At 41.0% G+C, this 16,770-nt stretch overlaps 1 protein-coding gene across 4 annotated transcripts; it reads right to left on the bottom strand.

The window, feature by feature from the left end:
• Window positions 1-1,112: 1,112 nt before the first annotated feature.
• Window positions 1,113-15,695, bottom strand: LOC115378431 (alpha-N-acetylgalactosaminide alpha-2,6-sialyltransferase 1-like). 4 transcript variants are annotated; one of them, XR_003930122.1, is made up of 12 exons: window positions 15,545-15,695; window positions 7,868-8,022; window positions 7,292-7,619; window positions 6,907-7,069; window positions 6,184-6,346; window positions 4,481-4,619; window positions 4,216-4,319; window positions 3,995-4,078; window positions 3,769-3,868; window positions 3,361-3,648; window positions 1,428-1,526; window positions 1,113-1,328 (listed from the first exon to the last, which is right to left on the bottom strand). XR_003930122.1 is itself a non-coding variant. In XM_030078698.1 (10 exons), the coding sequence occupies exons 2-10, from the start codon at window positions 7,957-7,959 to the stop codon at window positions 3,418-3,420; spliced, it is 1,404 nt and encodes a 467-aa protein (XP_029934558.1). In that variant the 5' UTR covers window positions 7,960-8,022; window positions 15,545-15,695; the 3' UTR covers window positions 2,406-3,417. The 4 variants fall into 4 exon arrangements, 1 of the variants encoding a protein (XP_029934558.1); XR_003930120.1 differs by having other exon boundaries at window positions 3,365-3,648; XR_003930121.1 differs by lacking the exon at window positions 15,545-15,695 and adding an exon at window positions 9,903-9,984 and having other exon boundaries at window positions 3,365-3,648.
• Between the last annotated feature and the right edge of the window lie 1,075 nt (window positions 15,696-16,770).

Here is a 16,770-nt window from a genome sequence, read left to right as displayed (position 1 = left end):
GCCTGGGAATCTGTCCAGAAGGAAGACTGGAGGAAAGCTCCTGAGGTACTGGAGGAGCTCTGTAATAACAATAATAACGACATAGTAATAATGACTAATAATAATAATAATAATAATAATAATAATAATGACAATATCCTCATTATTTGTATTATTACTACTGTTATCAGTATTACTTTTCACTCGTCTCTGCAGCAGTTTGTACCGCTAGTTTTCTCCTCTGTTGAGCACACACCACCTTCCACACTGAGGCCTTAATTTCAAGACTGAACCCTTTACTTCTACTTAAAATTAAAAAAAAAAAAAAAAACAAAAACAAGATGATGTACCTTTTTTTTTTTAATCAATGCACAAATTGCATGTTTTCAACTGCTGACCTCTTGAAAACTCAAATTAAGGTGTATTTTCCACAACACACTCAAGTATTGTTATTTATAGTTAAGTGGAAATGACTCAAATTGTCTTAATCCATATACAGGACTTAATTTCTTCCAGGTCCAGCTAAATTAAGGGCTCCTGTTGCCCAGTGTCCTTTGTGCCCGATGACCAGTCACAGCTGTGTTTGAATTCAAACTCATTTCCTCCAGATGGCTTATTAGAGAAAGTTACAAAGATAAATGATTCAAACAAGTCTGTATTTGAGTGACTCAGTGTCCCACAAATGTATGCAGAATTTGTCTGTTTTTTTACATTTGTCATTTCAGTGCAGTTTGTCCTATCTGATCACCTCATTGAGGGACATGTTAAGTCTGAATGCACAGAAACCAAACTTTACTGACACTGTAGTCAGAATTTCATCCTGGAAGTGGTGACCCTCACATTGTGATGACCACAGAGAGGCAGAACAGACGTTGTGGCCAAACGGCGACTTAATCTCATCTTTAAAGTATTTCAGAAATCAAAATTAGACCTGACAAGTGATAGTACACTTGGGCATCCCCTAAACTCCTGTCTATACCTGTGTTGGTGCAAACATCATAAAATTTCAACTTCTTGTGAGAATCTAGGTGCCACATAGTGCCGTCTAATGTTGGCATCGGTGTTGTTCAAATGAGCAGTTTGTCACAAGGCGGGCAAAAACCTTAAAACAGAGACAAGACAGTAAGTAAATTTAAATATTTTATTTGAAGAAAAGCAGGTCAAACACACACACACACGCACACACACACACACACCAATAATCAAGGCTGTCTAGGGGGAATGGCGTCCGAAGGGGAGACGGGTGTGAAGATGAGTCCAATGGCGAGGAAGGAGTTGGAAGGGGAGGGCAGAGCAGGTAAAGCAGTTTTGGCAGGTAAGAGTGGCTTGTGGGTTTAGGCTCCAGGTTTCTAGTAACAGAAGAGTGGTGTTAGAGCTCAGCTGTGTAGAGAGAAGGTGAGCAAACAGCCCAGAGCATGGCAGGCAAGGGCAAAAAATAAGCAGAATACCGGTCAGTACTGCAAGCAGGCAGGAAACTAGCAGTGCTAGGCGGCTGGATGCAAGGACCAGAGGCGATGATCTGGCCAGGAGTGAAGTTGGACTCCTTCCTGCCAGTTGGGAGAGAGAGAAAGAGAGGGGTAGGGCAAGAGGCATATATGCCCGTTTTGCGGCAGGCAGGAAGAGTGGACTTTTGAAACACTGTTACCAGCCAGGTCATGTGAGACCACAAAGAAGAAAACACACAGCACACAGCTTATTGAATTCTGTTTAGAAAAGTGCTACCTCAAATCTAATAAACCTTACTGACTTTGTGTTTTCATCAGAAAAGTCAGTTGATTGGCTTGTACTCGAGCTCTGTGGTCACTGCCATGCCTGCTGACGTGAAAACCAAGCACACGGAGCAGCTCAGTCCAGGGCTGTGAGAGACTCAGGGTCGAGCTCAGAGATGACCAGACACACATCGCCTTGTTAGGTCGCTTCTCGTTCCCCATGCATTGTCTGATCTGGACCGTCCAATGGACTAACAATAAAACCTGTGACTGTCTCCAATTCAGCAAACGTTCAATAGCCAAGACCATACAGTTTCAACATGCGCCTCAAATCATGGAGACTGTCCGTAACCGTAGTGACCACATGATGCAGGGGTGGGGAACCATGTGCCATGCAGGGCCAAGCATCTGCAGCTTTTTGTTCCAACCAAAAACTCCACCACATGATTTCAGTGAATACCTCACCTTCAAGCAGTGAGGAGGAACTAATCAGATAAAGAACTGGCACATAGTTCCTCACCCTGATATCTATCTTAACCGGTCATTTCAGTTCTGAGGAACACTGGCATCTGTCAATCAACGTCTATCATTTCTGTCTTGACAGTCAGTCAGTTGGATCAGGAATGCAGGTGCATGCTCTTGCTGCCAACAAAAATAAAAATAAAATAAAATTCAAAATAAAATAAAAAATAAAATTCAACATGAATCCATTCCAAATCAAAACACGCACACACCTAATATTTTATTGGTCGCTCTAAGTACACACTATTGCGCACTGAACACAGCAGCTTGTTGACACAAATCTGGGCAGAGAGTGATAATCCTTCACTTTATACTTATCAGATACTGTTGCCATGTAACAGAATCCTTACACAGCAAATCTGAAAAGATTAACCATTTGAAACCGGACTTCACTTGATTACTTATGTTATGAACTATACTACATGAGATATTTAAAATTAAAATACAACAAAATTACCTAACATTTCAAAAAGAAATACTGAATTAAAATTAGCATGACATTGCAACAAAGTTACAAAAAACTGAAATAAAAAAAATCCAAGAACTACACCAAAAACAACAAAAACCTAGAAATAATTACAAGAAAGTGCCCAGAAAATTAGTAACTCATAAAAAATAAACAAATAAAATAAAACAAAAAACAAAAATGTATTTATGATAATAATTATATATCTAAAATTAACACCTGGATTTCCCTATTTCCTATTAACGTTAGTCCTGAGCCAAGGAACAACATATTACCATACAATTTCATTTAAAAGCCAACTCCCAATTAAAAACAGTATTTTTTTTTTTTTTTTACTGTAATCCTCATGGATTAACGACATTTATCATTTTGCTAAATTGAAAAAAAAAAATAGGTGTTTCATAAGTGTTTCCTAAAGGGTTCACTACCTATGAAAACACATGGCTCTTTTTTTTTCACGTGCTGAGGGGTTGGTGTTTCTTGCTATTCTATATCTGTCAGCAGTTTCTATATGGTGACAGATTTATGGTGTATTTAGTTCTGGGAGTGGGGTGTTATTTGCTTCTCTATCTTTTTATACTGCTTAGGTCCTGATCTACCACATTGTTGAAATATTTCTCTATCTGTGTCAAATGCGTTCTCCTTGATGTCTTCCACTTATTGTTTTGTCCTTGGGGGCAAAACCTACCTCTCTTGTTCTCCAAGAAGAAGCGGGTCTGATGCCATTACGTCCTCACAGTGTCAGTGTTTTGTTTCAGTGGCGTTTCTGGTGGCGTTGTTTGCCAGGTCTCCTCCTGAGTCCAACCTTTGATAAAGACTCATGATTTTAGTGTCATGCAGTTTTTTCCATGTTCTCAACTCTAGCTTGTAGTCATGGTTGGCATAGAAGACAACTCTGCTTCTGAAATCCCTGTGAGCGTAGTAGTTGGGGTATTTTTTGTAGTCCTCTGTCATGAATCCATATATATTCACCTGAGCAAGAGAGAGACGGAGAGAGCTGCCTGAGATGAACTCATTCTAAAGCACAGTCTACAGTCTTTAGCATGTATGAATGCATTTACACATAACAAACTGCATGCTGGGTGATATTACCACATCACAGGTGTGCAGAGCCAGGAAGATGGCAAAGGCTCCATTGGTGGGTCTGACGATGGCCCAGTGTGATGAATTAAGGCGACGAGACAGCAAGAACCTGCAGTCAATGAACAGCCAGTGCACACACACACACACACACATACACACACACTTATTGAACCACTTTGTACACACAAACTTCTGTGCAAAGTTGGAAGAGGATTAAAGGGTAAAAGAGGTTCACCTGTTCCGCACATATCTGAGAAAGTCTGGGTGCAGAACATAGAAGCGGCTTTCGTTGAACTGCTTGCCGTAGTACGTCCACGGCCTGGAAGGTACACACACACACACACACACACACACACACACACACACACACACAACAGGCAATAGCAACCAATGTCAGTGTGACGATATGAGGGGGAAAAAATGGTGTGTAAAATGAGACGGAGGGGAGATGTTCACCGTTTGGAGGTATATGAGCCAGAAATGGTTCTATTTCCAGTGAGAAGACGATTCAGCCAATGGTAGTCCCTCATAGCCTCAGGAATCTGCACATACTTTATACCCTGCAAGAATAAGAGGAGGACATGCTTGGCATTGTTTCAGAACAAGAGTGTGTGTGCGTGCCTTGATGTCACCATGAGCAGATGTGGGAACCTGCATGATTGACAATTAAAATGTCATATTTCAAGATCAGCCACCACCAAAATAGGTGTATTTATCATACCTCATCATGAGGAATGTCTTTCATTCCATATCGCCTGAAAATAAGCAGCGATGCTGTGATTGAGTGGTATGTGTGAACGTAAACCGAGGTTCTGTTTCCAACGTCGTCCTCGAAACCGGTTATGACCGCGCCGTTCACCCTACCAGAGGAAAACGTTAGACCGTCAAAATTACTTTGAGATATGTGGACAGTGATTTTCATAACTTTGAAAAAAGGGTGTGATAACCAGTAAACCTACAAGTCTATTATAACCTCTCTGTTTGCACTCCACTCAAGTACACCTCCTATGCATTTTCATCACCTTTATTGAACAGAATACAAGGACACACACACAAGGTCAGAGGTAGATAAGGGTAAATTCCGTTGAAAGGCGGTGCCGTGTTGTCCTGGTGTTGATGGAGCAGAACCTGTGGCAGTGAAGCAGTGAACCAGGTGTTTTGTGTCTGCCATTATCCTGCAGGCCCTAGCTGACACGCTGCTGCGAGCTAGTGTCTTAGTGTGGAGCCTTTTTCTCTCTGTGATGGGAACGCTTCTCAGCAGCAATAGACAGGGAGCAGCATACCAGCAACACTACATAAATGACACCTATCAGTTATATCTATACCTGTAAAATACTTCACACATGAAAAAAAAAGTATTAGTCCTGTGTTACTCTTCCTTCCGTTCTGGAGATACATAAAAAATTACATTGGCCATTATCAAAGGAAAATTCAGTGTAAAAAAACACAAAACAAACAAAAACAAAACAGGGCTGTCAGTAACAGCACTGCAGCATCACTGTTATTTGTCTGAAACCTACAAACACGTGAGCAGCGGCGCCGCCAGGAATTTTGGGCCCCATGAAAAAAAAAATATATATATGTATTTGCTAGTTGATGGTTTAATATTTTTATATTAGTTTTTACCTATTTTTTGGGGCCCCTGTCAGGCAAGGGCCCTTGGAACTGTCCTAACTTTTCCCCCATATACGGCGCCCCTGCACATGAGCCACAGCAGTTCAGTGAGATAGCGAGTCACACACATGTAGTGGTAACCGGTCTGGCCAGCACACTACTCTTCCAGAAGATCCTCATTCTGTGGTATGTTTGCTTGATGACATTGGAGTGTTCGTGTCATTTAAGCTTTATTGTAGCACCCACAAACATGAACAGCTGCCCCACCTTGACAGCTATGTTGTCGATGAGTACAAAACAGGGCTCTGTCAAACTGCAATGCCTTCCAGCCCTCCTGCCAAGTGTTTATCTCACTGGTGTATTAAGTGTTTATCTCATTGCTCTGATAACCTGACTAAAAAGGAAATGTTGTGTGGCCTCAAAGAATGTTTGTTCTGCAATTTCTAATAACTGGACAATTAATTGTTTGCAAAGGAATGGCTGCCACTACTTTTACAGTTTTCCTTTTCATGAATGACTGTGTTTATATAAAATCTCCACCACAGGCACATATTATCTTAACTGGCATAGGCAATACTTGATGATAAATTAGTTAATATGAAACATTGCCTTCACAAACTTTAAAAATTACTAGTAGAGGTAGTGCAAAAACATCTCATGTAATATTAAAAAAATAGACAAGCAATTAATATAAACATCCGAGAGGCATGGGAAAGGTAAGAAATAGTGCTTGAATGTCTTTTGCAAGTTTCAGGTGGTGACTATGGCATGACTTGGCAGTTTTCCCTCCCTTGTGTCTTTATCTCTTACCGAAACACATGATCATGGGCGTCTATCTCTTTCCCCTTGCCAGAGCCGTAGAGGATTCCAGCCGTGCCCACCACAGCGCAGCGCACACAGCCGTCACCCTCTGTTTTGGGAGGCAGGAGCGGCTCCTGTGCCTTTGGGATCAAATCCAAAATGGGCTTCATCTCTGCAAAACCCAGCACAGCATGCATTATCTTAAATAAACCGTGCTTGAATTACAAAGGACAACACTTTTAAAGCACTTAAGTATTGCAATCCTGCCATTTACTCAAATACTCCACTTCTCTATTGCAGTGGTTCTCAAATGGGGTACACGGACCCCGAGTGGTACACTGGAGTACTGCAGGGGGGTATGTGATATTTAAAAACATGTTACTTTAAACAATATCAGTCATGCATGACTCCCAAAATAATTAGCCTGTGCTATAGTAAGTTCATTAAAATTTTTAATTATGTTTGCTAAACACATTTTATATCTACAAAGAAGCAAAAACAAAACAAAAACAGAGCCAACACAATATCGTTAGTATCAGGTTGTTGTTTCAGACACTGATGGTGCTCTGTTGTACCTCTTTATGTAGTTTTTTTTCTTCTACCATTCTACCTTTTACCATTTTTTCTTCTACCATTTTCCACTTGGTTGGAAAAAAATATTTTAAAGGGCACACATTATTGAAAAAAAGTCTGAGAACCACTGCTCTATTGCACACAAACACACACACCTACCCGTATAGTTGAACTGCATGAAACCAAAGGGGTTGTTGAAATGGGAAAGTCTGTTCCACTCGCTTATGTTGATGTCGCCTTTGGACATAAACAAACGTATGTTGGGAATGAAAGCCTTCTTAAAGCTCTCATCTTCAGACTTCCGCACAGACTGGGCACAGGTCTGGCAATAAACAAAGAAAATATTGCATCATGATGTGACACACAATTGACCGAATTGGTTTCAGAGGAACAGACGGAGCAAGCCAGAAAAAACAGAGATTGTTCACACCACAGTCACACACCTAAGAAACCTGGCAGAGAATAAGAGCCATGTTTACCCACTCCCAGAAAGATTTCATACAAGCAGAAAGGGTGATCTAACCTATCATGTTAGTCTGCTTACTGTATGCACGGGTTGGGCATCCTGGATATAAACATCATCAAAATCCCACCGGGGCATTTTTCTAAAGTCTTTCCTGAAGAGCAAGGGCATGACGGTCTGCCTGAGGGGGCCTACAGCTCCGAGTGTGGTGATGCTCCTCGTGACCACGTGCTCAGTTGTTGGCTGTGTGGTCAAGTCTGTTGTCATTGCATCAGAGACATTCTGACTTGTTGTGTTGAACACAGCAGGTGAGGTAACGCTGTCGATTTTACCCCAGAACACTGACACGTCAACAACCACCAACTCATCTTTGCCTGTATTCCTGGTTTTGCTTGAGACAAAACTCTGGCTGAATTGCAAACAACAGATGCAAAATAGCAGCATTAGTCTAGAATACTTTATTTGGAGTAACCATATATAACTGTGAATATGGGGCTTATTCACTCAACATTTCATTGAAACAAAATCATATCACTATTAGCAGCTGATTTACCAGATTAAAAATATACCCTAATGCCATGAGTTATCACCCTACTTTAATTACCCCTTACCCTCTGCAAATTCTTGTCAATACATTATTAAAGTCTCTCATCTTACCTGATATGTTCTCTTGATATACTAAAAACAATGATACCGACTGAAAGTGCCACCAGTATTGGGAAAATCCTCTGGAAACGTAGCACTGCCATCCCTGACAGTGAGAGGCTTTACCTGTCCAACTGCACACACTGAGCAGTTTGCACCCACTGCTCCTGGCGAGAGAGGGGGAGGAAACAAAATCAACTCAGGAGGAGTTGCTTGACACAGAGGGAGACAGCAAAAATCATTCTACATACAGGACTTAAACAGGATATTCATGTAGAACATTTCTTTTCTGATTTGGCTAATTTACATTTTTTTTTGTATACACAGCAAATAGAATTAACCATGAGCTGGCTTGCTAAAATTGTGAAAATAAAACTACCAGTGTAAAAGTGTGTGAGTCCAAGGAAGCCAATTTACAATGTGCTCAGAGTCATTTGGCAGTAATTTAGTCCAAGGATGAAGAATGACAGTGTTCAACATGTGGTTTTTCACACAGTGCAGCCAGACCCTGTCCCCTGACCCCTGTTGGAGAGTGACAGACCAAATTTACACCATTAGTCAGCTGACCCAATACTTGGACTGTGTGTCGGCTACCATTGGTCGACCACATGTTGGACTTTTCCTTTTGGCTGCTGCTCTTTCCAAGCTCAATCCACATTTACTGAACACACACAGGCAGAAGGAGAGAATGAGAGAGAGAAAGAGAGAGAGATGGTGTAACCGGCGCTGAGAAATCCGCCTCTCATGATGATCAGGCAAGTTCGTGCACATACCTGACTTACATATTAGTGTAACTAAGAGACAGTTTTACATAGTTCAATTATCAACGTGACACAGCTTCTATAGATTTATTGCCTATTTTGTAAGATTCAAGCTGCAGAGCTGGTTAGTAACATCCCTTACCTGTCGAGTCACTAAGTCATAACATTCGTCATGTTATGTTACTGCAGGCAGCCAAGCAACCAGGTCAGCAGTAATTCATGCAATATATAAAGTGCCATAGTTTGATTTACTCAACATCCTCTGGTTTACATCATTCATATCAGAATTAGTATCCAGTATTAGTTTTGGTATCTGCAAGTGCAATCCTGAGTATCAGAGCTGAGTTGAAGCCACTGAAAATTTTCAGCGACAGTCTCAAATTGCCCTCCAGAGTCCTGCTGTCCATCATCCATGGAGCAGTTGCTTCATCATGTCTTCCATCATGTCCATGCTGTTCCACCAGTCTCCTTCTCCTCCTGGGTGACAGTGATGAGGGACGAGAAGAGGATCTCCCCTTGGTTCCTCCCCTAGAGGATCTTCCCCTAGTCACAGACTTTTCACCGCCTATAATCATCCATACCAACTGAGGTACCTCAACAGGCAGAAAGCACTCATGCTCTCTCATATAAGCCTTCTTCCTCCTGAGTCCAAGCAGATCTGGATTTGCCTTCTGCTTCTGAAATCACACCTCAGCGTCAAGCAGCCTCTGTGCCTCCGGACTGTCACCACATCTCTTCGGCAGCTCTGTCCTCCCAGCTTCCATCGACCCAACCCCCTGCTGCTCGGGCCGTCCAAGCAGCTCACCTCTCTGTTTACACCGTGGACTGTCCAGACGGCCAACCACACACTTTGGTAACTGGTGAGTCCATCCTTGGGACGGTATGCAGCCAAAGCAGGCATGATAGTGTAACTAGTGCACATTGTAATTCTTGTGAACAACTTTTTGGCATGCCAAGGATTATACCTCCAAAAGTTAATAATATATACTGAAAACAAAAGCATAAACCCTGACAATTGGTTTTTACAACTATTTTCAAAGAAAACATGCACTGTTATTTATTTATTTATTTATTTTTTTTTAAAATATAAATGGCAATAAAATCATAGAGGAAAAAAATAAAAATATAATGAATGATGAAATAAGAATGCCACCAGGAACACAACAGAACAAACCAGTCCTGGAAATAATAATCCTTTGAAAGATTTGATAAAAGATGATTTGGTGATACTGCCTTGAGAACTGAGTAAGGAAGATAATTTGAAACAAAATGAACCTTTTAAATACCTTGTAAAGCCCCTGTAGGGCCATCATGGGGTTTCTGGTTTCCCTTGGGGGAGATGTGTCTAACCCAGGGGTGTAAAACTGGTGCCATGAAGGGCCAAGAGGCCGCAGGTTTTCATTCCAACCGAAAACTCGACCAGGTGATTTCACTGATTACCTCTCCTTCAAGCAGAGATCAGCGACTAATCAGTGAAATCACCTGGTGGAGTTTTCGGTTGAAATGAAAACCTGCAGCCCCTTGGCCCTTCATGGCACCAGTTTGACACCCCTGGTCTAACCTGTTCTCTCCCTGCAGCTCATTGATTAGTTACTCTGCTCACCTGGGCCCAGTGTGCTGAGGTTATGCAAGCTCCTGCAGTAGGCCAGGGGCGTATTCAACGAAGTTACAAAATGTAATGTTGTGTGACGTTGTCTCATTGAATGATCTGTTTGGTCGTAACGTTGTGTAACAGAGAGCAACATGCCTCAGAGGTAGTTTTCCTTCGTTTTGTGGGCGTGTCATAGGTGTTAACCCTATCCAATCAGCATCAGCCTGTATTTACGCCTCCACGATTTAAAACGATAGTGCTTCCAAGTTGCTATATCAGTGAAGCCAATGTTTAAAATGTTATCCATCATTTGAAGAGGTAAAAGCACATGTATGTGGTAAGTATGATGATAGATCAGACATAGATTATTGTTTTTCTTCAATAATATGGCAAGTTTTATTCAACTTAAAACACACTTTTATTCCATTTTATAAACAGTGGTTGGTAAGTCTAAGTCTAAGTGATAGTTCAGCTCACAAGAGGTGCATAAACACAGTAGAGTAGAGCAGATCCGACACCTGAAATGTTTCTCTTCTCATCCTTAAATAAGCGACAAAAGTCGGGTCAGTGTAGTTAGGAACTACAGTTTCCACATAACCACTGATCCAGGTTGGAGGTCTCCTCCTGTGTCTGATCGCCAAAGCAGTGGCAGTGATGTCAAAGGTCTTTTGCAGTGCTCATATTATTAATGATCCATTGAAAATAATGTCCTGCTCAGACAGTTCTTCGGCTACAATCGCGAGGAGAATTGGCCTCTCGGCTTCCATACTTGCAACACTTGCGTAATGCAACAGGTTGTTCAGCGCTTTATCGTTTCTGTTAGCTTGACGTTACGTACCGGTACGTCTACGCTGAATACGGCCCAGCCTCCCTCTCCTGTCCTGGCAACCTTTGCAGGCACACCATGCTTTTGATTTGGTGATGTTGGTTTGAGCTTTTCCTTTTGTCATGTTTGCGCTTTTACAACACCCTCACAGACATACATGCTCACTCATGCACACCACACCACTGACTTTACTGATGTCCACATCTCATCTGGTAAACATTTAATTTGGTCTAATCCAGTGTTAATTTTGACAGCCATTTTAATTTTAGTCTTAGTCTTTTTGACGAAAATACTTATTAGTCTTAGTCATATTTTAGTCATTGCTGTCCTTAATAGTTTTAGTCTAGTCTTAGTCGACAAAAATTAAAAAAGATTTTAGTCGAGTTTTAGTCATTAGTTTTAGTCATATATATATATATGTGTGTGTGTGTGTGTATGTGTATATATATGTATATATACATATATATACACACACACTCACACACACACACACACACACACACACACATCTATCTATCTATCTATATATATACACACACGTATGTCTTTAAAGTTTAAAGTTTAAACTAATTGAATCATGCCAATACAGGTAGACTCTCCCACCAATGGAGATGAAATGCAACCATGCAGTACTTAATGATATACTCAGGATTGTACATTACACACATGTAAAACTGATAACAGTGGAATCACTGGTCATTTCACAAAAACAGTCAAGAAACAAAACATTCTTTCTTTTCTTAACAGACTTCAAAATATACAACCCAGTCTATATTTACCTGTTTGTTTTAGGTTAGCTAAATTTGCTGACTTGTAAGTGCAAGTCCATCACCATCACCCGTGTGTTACCGTGGTTGTGTGTGCGCAGGCTGCCTGGTAGCCTCATTTATACTGCGTCATTGGACGGATACGCGCGGCGAACACGACCGCGATCCGTCTGGGCTTGTATATCAGCTGTTCGCCGACCCCGTTCGCAGTCACTACCGCGGTGTGGGCTTGTATATTAGCTGTGTTCGGTGCGCATCTCCAGTGTACACCACAGAGTAAATGAGGCTGTTGGCGCGGATGCGCACATTCTCAACCAAACAAGCCACAGGATGCATTGTTCATATTTTGAGCTTTTGGCAGACAGATTGCACGCACAATTGGAGGAAATAGTGCATTTTGAAAGTCCACTACACCACCTACTGACATTTTCATCCCGTCTCGTCTCGTCATGACGAAAATACACACACGTCTCGTTATGTTTCCGTCATCAAAGAGCTATTTTTAGCTCGTCATCGTCTCGTCTTCGTCAAGAAAAAAATGGGCGTTGACGAATATATTTCGTCATCATAATCGTTGACGAAAGTAACACTGGTCTAATCTGGTTTAATAAAATATCATTTGGCCTGTTAACATAGTGTTGGCTCCCTTCTTTAAATTAAAAGTGGCAAGAGAATCACCGTTTGTAGATTCAGGATTCAAAAGTGGTTTCAGATGGTCTCAATTAAAAAGGCAAGACTACATTTTGATCTCATAATATCGTTATCGACACGACAACACCGGTGAGGAAAATATTAAATATCCTCGGGGCTGGCTGACGTTTCCTTCCTCACTAATCACTAACAACAACAACAACAAAAAAACTTATATTTAAGAATTGGGAAATAAACTACTATACTTTTCAAGCATAAGCTCAAAGTGCTTTCCACATGAAAAGATTTCCAAAAATAAAAAATAAGGAAGAAAAAAAAAAACAGAAAACCCATGTAAGCCCCATGTATGACATGGAAAAATTAGGGACATGAGAGCGCATACGACATATCAAGCAGCACTGGGCCTGTACATAAACATGCAAGTGCAAATAAAAGAATTAAAATTAAAGAATTAAATCTCTGCCTTCTGGCAATGAACTGGTGACACGGGGCACGGCAGGCATCAGGATGTGTTTATCAGGGGTGTTGTCATGTCTGCGGCATTTTGACAACTGTTAACTACAACCTGTTTTTCCTGTTTCAAGGCCTTTAACACATTTCACAAAGCTGGGACTTGTCAGTGTCCGTTGGATAGTGACACCACTCATGATTTCATACTTTTCCCTCTTATTTTGTTTTCAGTCCAAAGGGTTAGTTTTGTTGCAGTCCCTCTGAGCAAAGTATTTTTACTTCAATAAATAATTTTCTTGGCAGGGACAATATGTTTATCTCCAGAAATTTAATACTATCAAGATACTTGGGTGCCAATTCAACATGTATCCTACAAGCATTGTGATTCGATATTATGATTTTGGTTTATTGAATTACCCTCTTATCTCTAAATTGCCCTGAATTGTCCCCTTACTGTCAATATTACCTAAGAAACCCAGACACCGTGTATAATGACAATAAAGACTCTTGAATCTTGAATCTTGAATGAGGCTGTGATTCTCCTAGAGGTCACTGTAGGTCATTTTATACAGTGACGTCAAGTTTCAAAAAACATTCTCACTACATGAAATGGCTCCTACAAGGGTTAACATCATCACACATGAATCAAATGTGTTTCACTGAATCCACAAGTCAAACCCAATTTATGCAACTACAAGCTTAAATTTAGAGCAATAGTTAGCCCCCTTGCTGAAAACCTAGAACGACAAGCTCGATATCAGTCGATTGCTTACATCTGATTCAGAAATTAAATTCAGGAAAAGTTTTTATTTATTTATTTATTTATTTTAAATCGTGATACTTAAGTGAATCTATTTTTTTCCCCACGATTATTTCCTGATAATGTAATTTCCACTGAAAATAATCCTCCCTGTGGATTTGTTTTTCAATATTTTCTGTTCAGGCAAGAAGCAGCGGTTTTTGTTCACATGCTGTTAATGTGCTTTGCCAACGCGTACATGTTATTCTGGTTTTGGCAAAGTCTCAAAGGGACATAGCCGAGGTATTATTTAATTAATTCCATCACTTAAGAGGGAGTGGATCTTTGTTCCTCCACGGTAAATTGAACTGCAATTACAGTGACAGAAGAAAAGAGCATTGCGGTTTGTCTTGGCTTGATATGCAGTCAAACAGGATCGTGGTATTTATAATCCCTAATTGCCAGTCACTTCTCAAACAATACAGCACAGTGAATGTCTCATCTGCACTGATTGGTTTTCATCACTGCAGAGGTCTGCTGCTGGCAAGGTGACAAGGATGACTTGGCAGACCGACATCACTGTCTGATCATGAGGTAGAGGAATAAAGTTTCAAATATTCAATAGGAAAACATGAATATGATGAATATCGTGAAACAACACTGCACTGTTTGTTAATCAAAGGAAAGTTATGAATGTGGCTTGGAGTTTGCCGGAGTGATGAGCTCTGTGTGTGTGTGAGGGTCTCTCTGTGTGTGTGAGGGGCTGAGCCTTTCATCAACATCATCAGCAACAACACTGGACTGCACTCAATGAGGATATTGTCATATTCACTATTAAAAGCAGATTACAGGTTCTTCCGACAAGACTCAACCTCTCTATCTGGTTTCCCTCCACTCAGGCTCCTCATTGCTTGCACCACACCACAGAGCACGTCACCGAAACCCTGTCACATATCTTGAATGGCTGCCATGCTTACAGAGGAATGTACATAGCACGTCACAATAGAATAGTGAACCTTATCGTAAAGGACATCACGACACTTCACAGTTTCAGTGAAAATGTACACACATACCCGTGTCAATGCATCCATGTTCCATCTCTGTAATGACCAACATAACCTTTCACAACTGTCTGCTAAAACACCACATGTTGTCATTGTTGATGAGGAGTCCAGAAAAGTGTTTCTATTAGAGATAGCAATCACCTTTGATTCAAGCCTAGAGAAGGCCTTCATGACGAAGGTCATAAAATACCAACCGCTGATAAATACCATCTCAGAGCTAGGCTTTAGGTGTAGGCTACTCGTTTTCATTTTTGGCAGCCTTGGGCATGTTCACAGATTGGTTGTCAGAGGTCTGTGTCTACTTGGGATGCCCAAGAAGAAAGCTAAAAGGCTCTCCAAGTACTGTTCTGTGTCTGTGATTACTGGCAGCCACCATATATGGCAGAGACGCTGTTACCTGTACCAGTGACTGATCTGCTCTGTAGGCAAAAGACACTGTCCATCATGTGCCTGTGTATCTTAAGTCTGTGCCCTCAGTATTTATGTCCCTGTATATATTGTTACTAATGTGGGCGTAAATAAATGATTAAAATGTGTGGGGGGCTGAGCCTCGCCCTCAGTGCAGACACACAGCAGCCTACTCATTCAGCTCAGGCGCTGTGAAAAAACATAATGCCTGCATTGGAAGGGAAGCCCCTGATTTTTATGGAGTGCATCAACATTTTGGCAGATTCCCTGATTTTCCAGTTTCCATGTTTGGTTTGATGCCGCACAGAAACCGCAACAAGCTCAAAGCAGCTCAGAATAACGGAATGTCATGTGTGTGTGTTTTGTTGAGAGGAAAGACGCAGAAAAGCAGTGGGACTGAAGCGCACAAAGCTCACAAGTTCAGCGGCTTACCTGTCCTGCCTGCTACTCCTGCGACCAACAAGCAAGCGGCCTTGTGGCAAACTGGAGGCCAGCACCAGACGGACGTCCGCTTTCATGACGTCAGCTGCGCTCAATTGGATGCAAAGCGACTAATCAATAGGTCGAAGGATGAATGAATGAATGAATGAATGAATGTAAGCAGTCGGGTGGAAATATTTCAGTGTCTACGTGCATCTGGCATTGTGCTGCGTGATTAAACTCGCTTCTGATTGGTTGTCTTGTTGGGCTTGGCACCGCCCCTCGTCTGCCAATCACATCAAAGCACATCGCTCCTAGCGGCTCCCATCTTGGGGTCCCAGAAAAATGGGGAATATTTTAATCCCACTATTATTTCATTATTTTGACTAGAAATTATCCCAATTATTATTTCCTTTATTTATTCAGGGAAGGTCAGTTGAGAGGAAGCTCTCTTTTCCAATGACGCCCTGATTACAATTACAATAAAACATACATAATATCATAAATCACAATTACAAACCAGTTGCAGAAGATTGAACAATAGGCTTTTGAAGCAATCTAAAGAAATCAGGTGATCTAGACCCAGGACATTCTGCAAGTCATTCCTCTTCTGAGGAGCATAAAATTGAAATGCAGTCTTCCCTAATTCTGTCCTTACATTAGGAATGCTTAAAATCAAAATCTCTTGTGAACGAGTGTGCAAGTTACTAGTTCTAAGTGAAATTAAACTGGTAAGATACACAGGTAAAACATCAAGTAAGGCCTTGTAAATGAAAATCAAGCAATGCTGCTCTCTCCTTGCAGTTAAAGATGACAATTCAGTTTTGTCATAAAAGAACACAGTGATGAGTTCTAAACCCATCACCTGTAACAAAACGAAGGGCAGAATGATAAACTGCATCAAGAGGCTTCAATGTCAGAGAGTAGCATGCATATAGATTACCATAGTCTAAAACTGGTAAAAAGGTGGCTTGAACAAGCTGTTTTCTGCAAGTAAAACAAGCTCTATTGCGATAAAAGAATAGTTTTGCCTTTAGGTTTTTTGTTAGTTCAGAAACGTGAGTTTTAAAAGACAACTTATCAATGAAAAAATGCATAAGAGTGGCTGTTGTGTGTTTCCCACTCCTCACTGTTAATCTGCCAATCTGCAGCACAGACAGAGATGGAGTCACTAAAACTTATCAGATGGACCACATCGGAGTTACTTATAAGTTTTGTATTTTTCATTTCGTGTTTTA

The sequence above is a fragment of the Myripristis murdjan genome, chromosome 19 (assembly GCF_902150065.1).
Source record: "Myripristis murdjan chromosome 19, fMyrMur1.1, whole genome shotgun sequence".
In the NCBI taxonomy this organism is placed as follows: Eukaryota; Metazoa; Chordata; class Actinopteri; order Holocentriformes; family Holocentridae; genus Myripristis; species Myripristis murdjan.
This window is presented reverse-complemented; position numbering and strand designations above follow the sequence as displayed.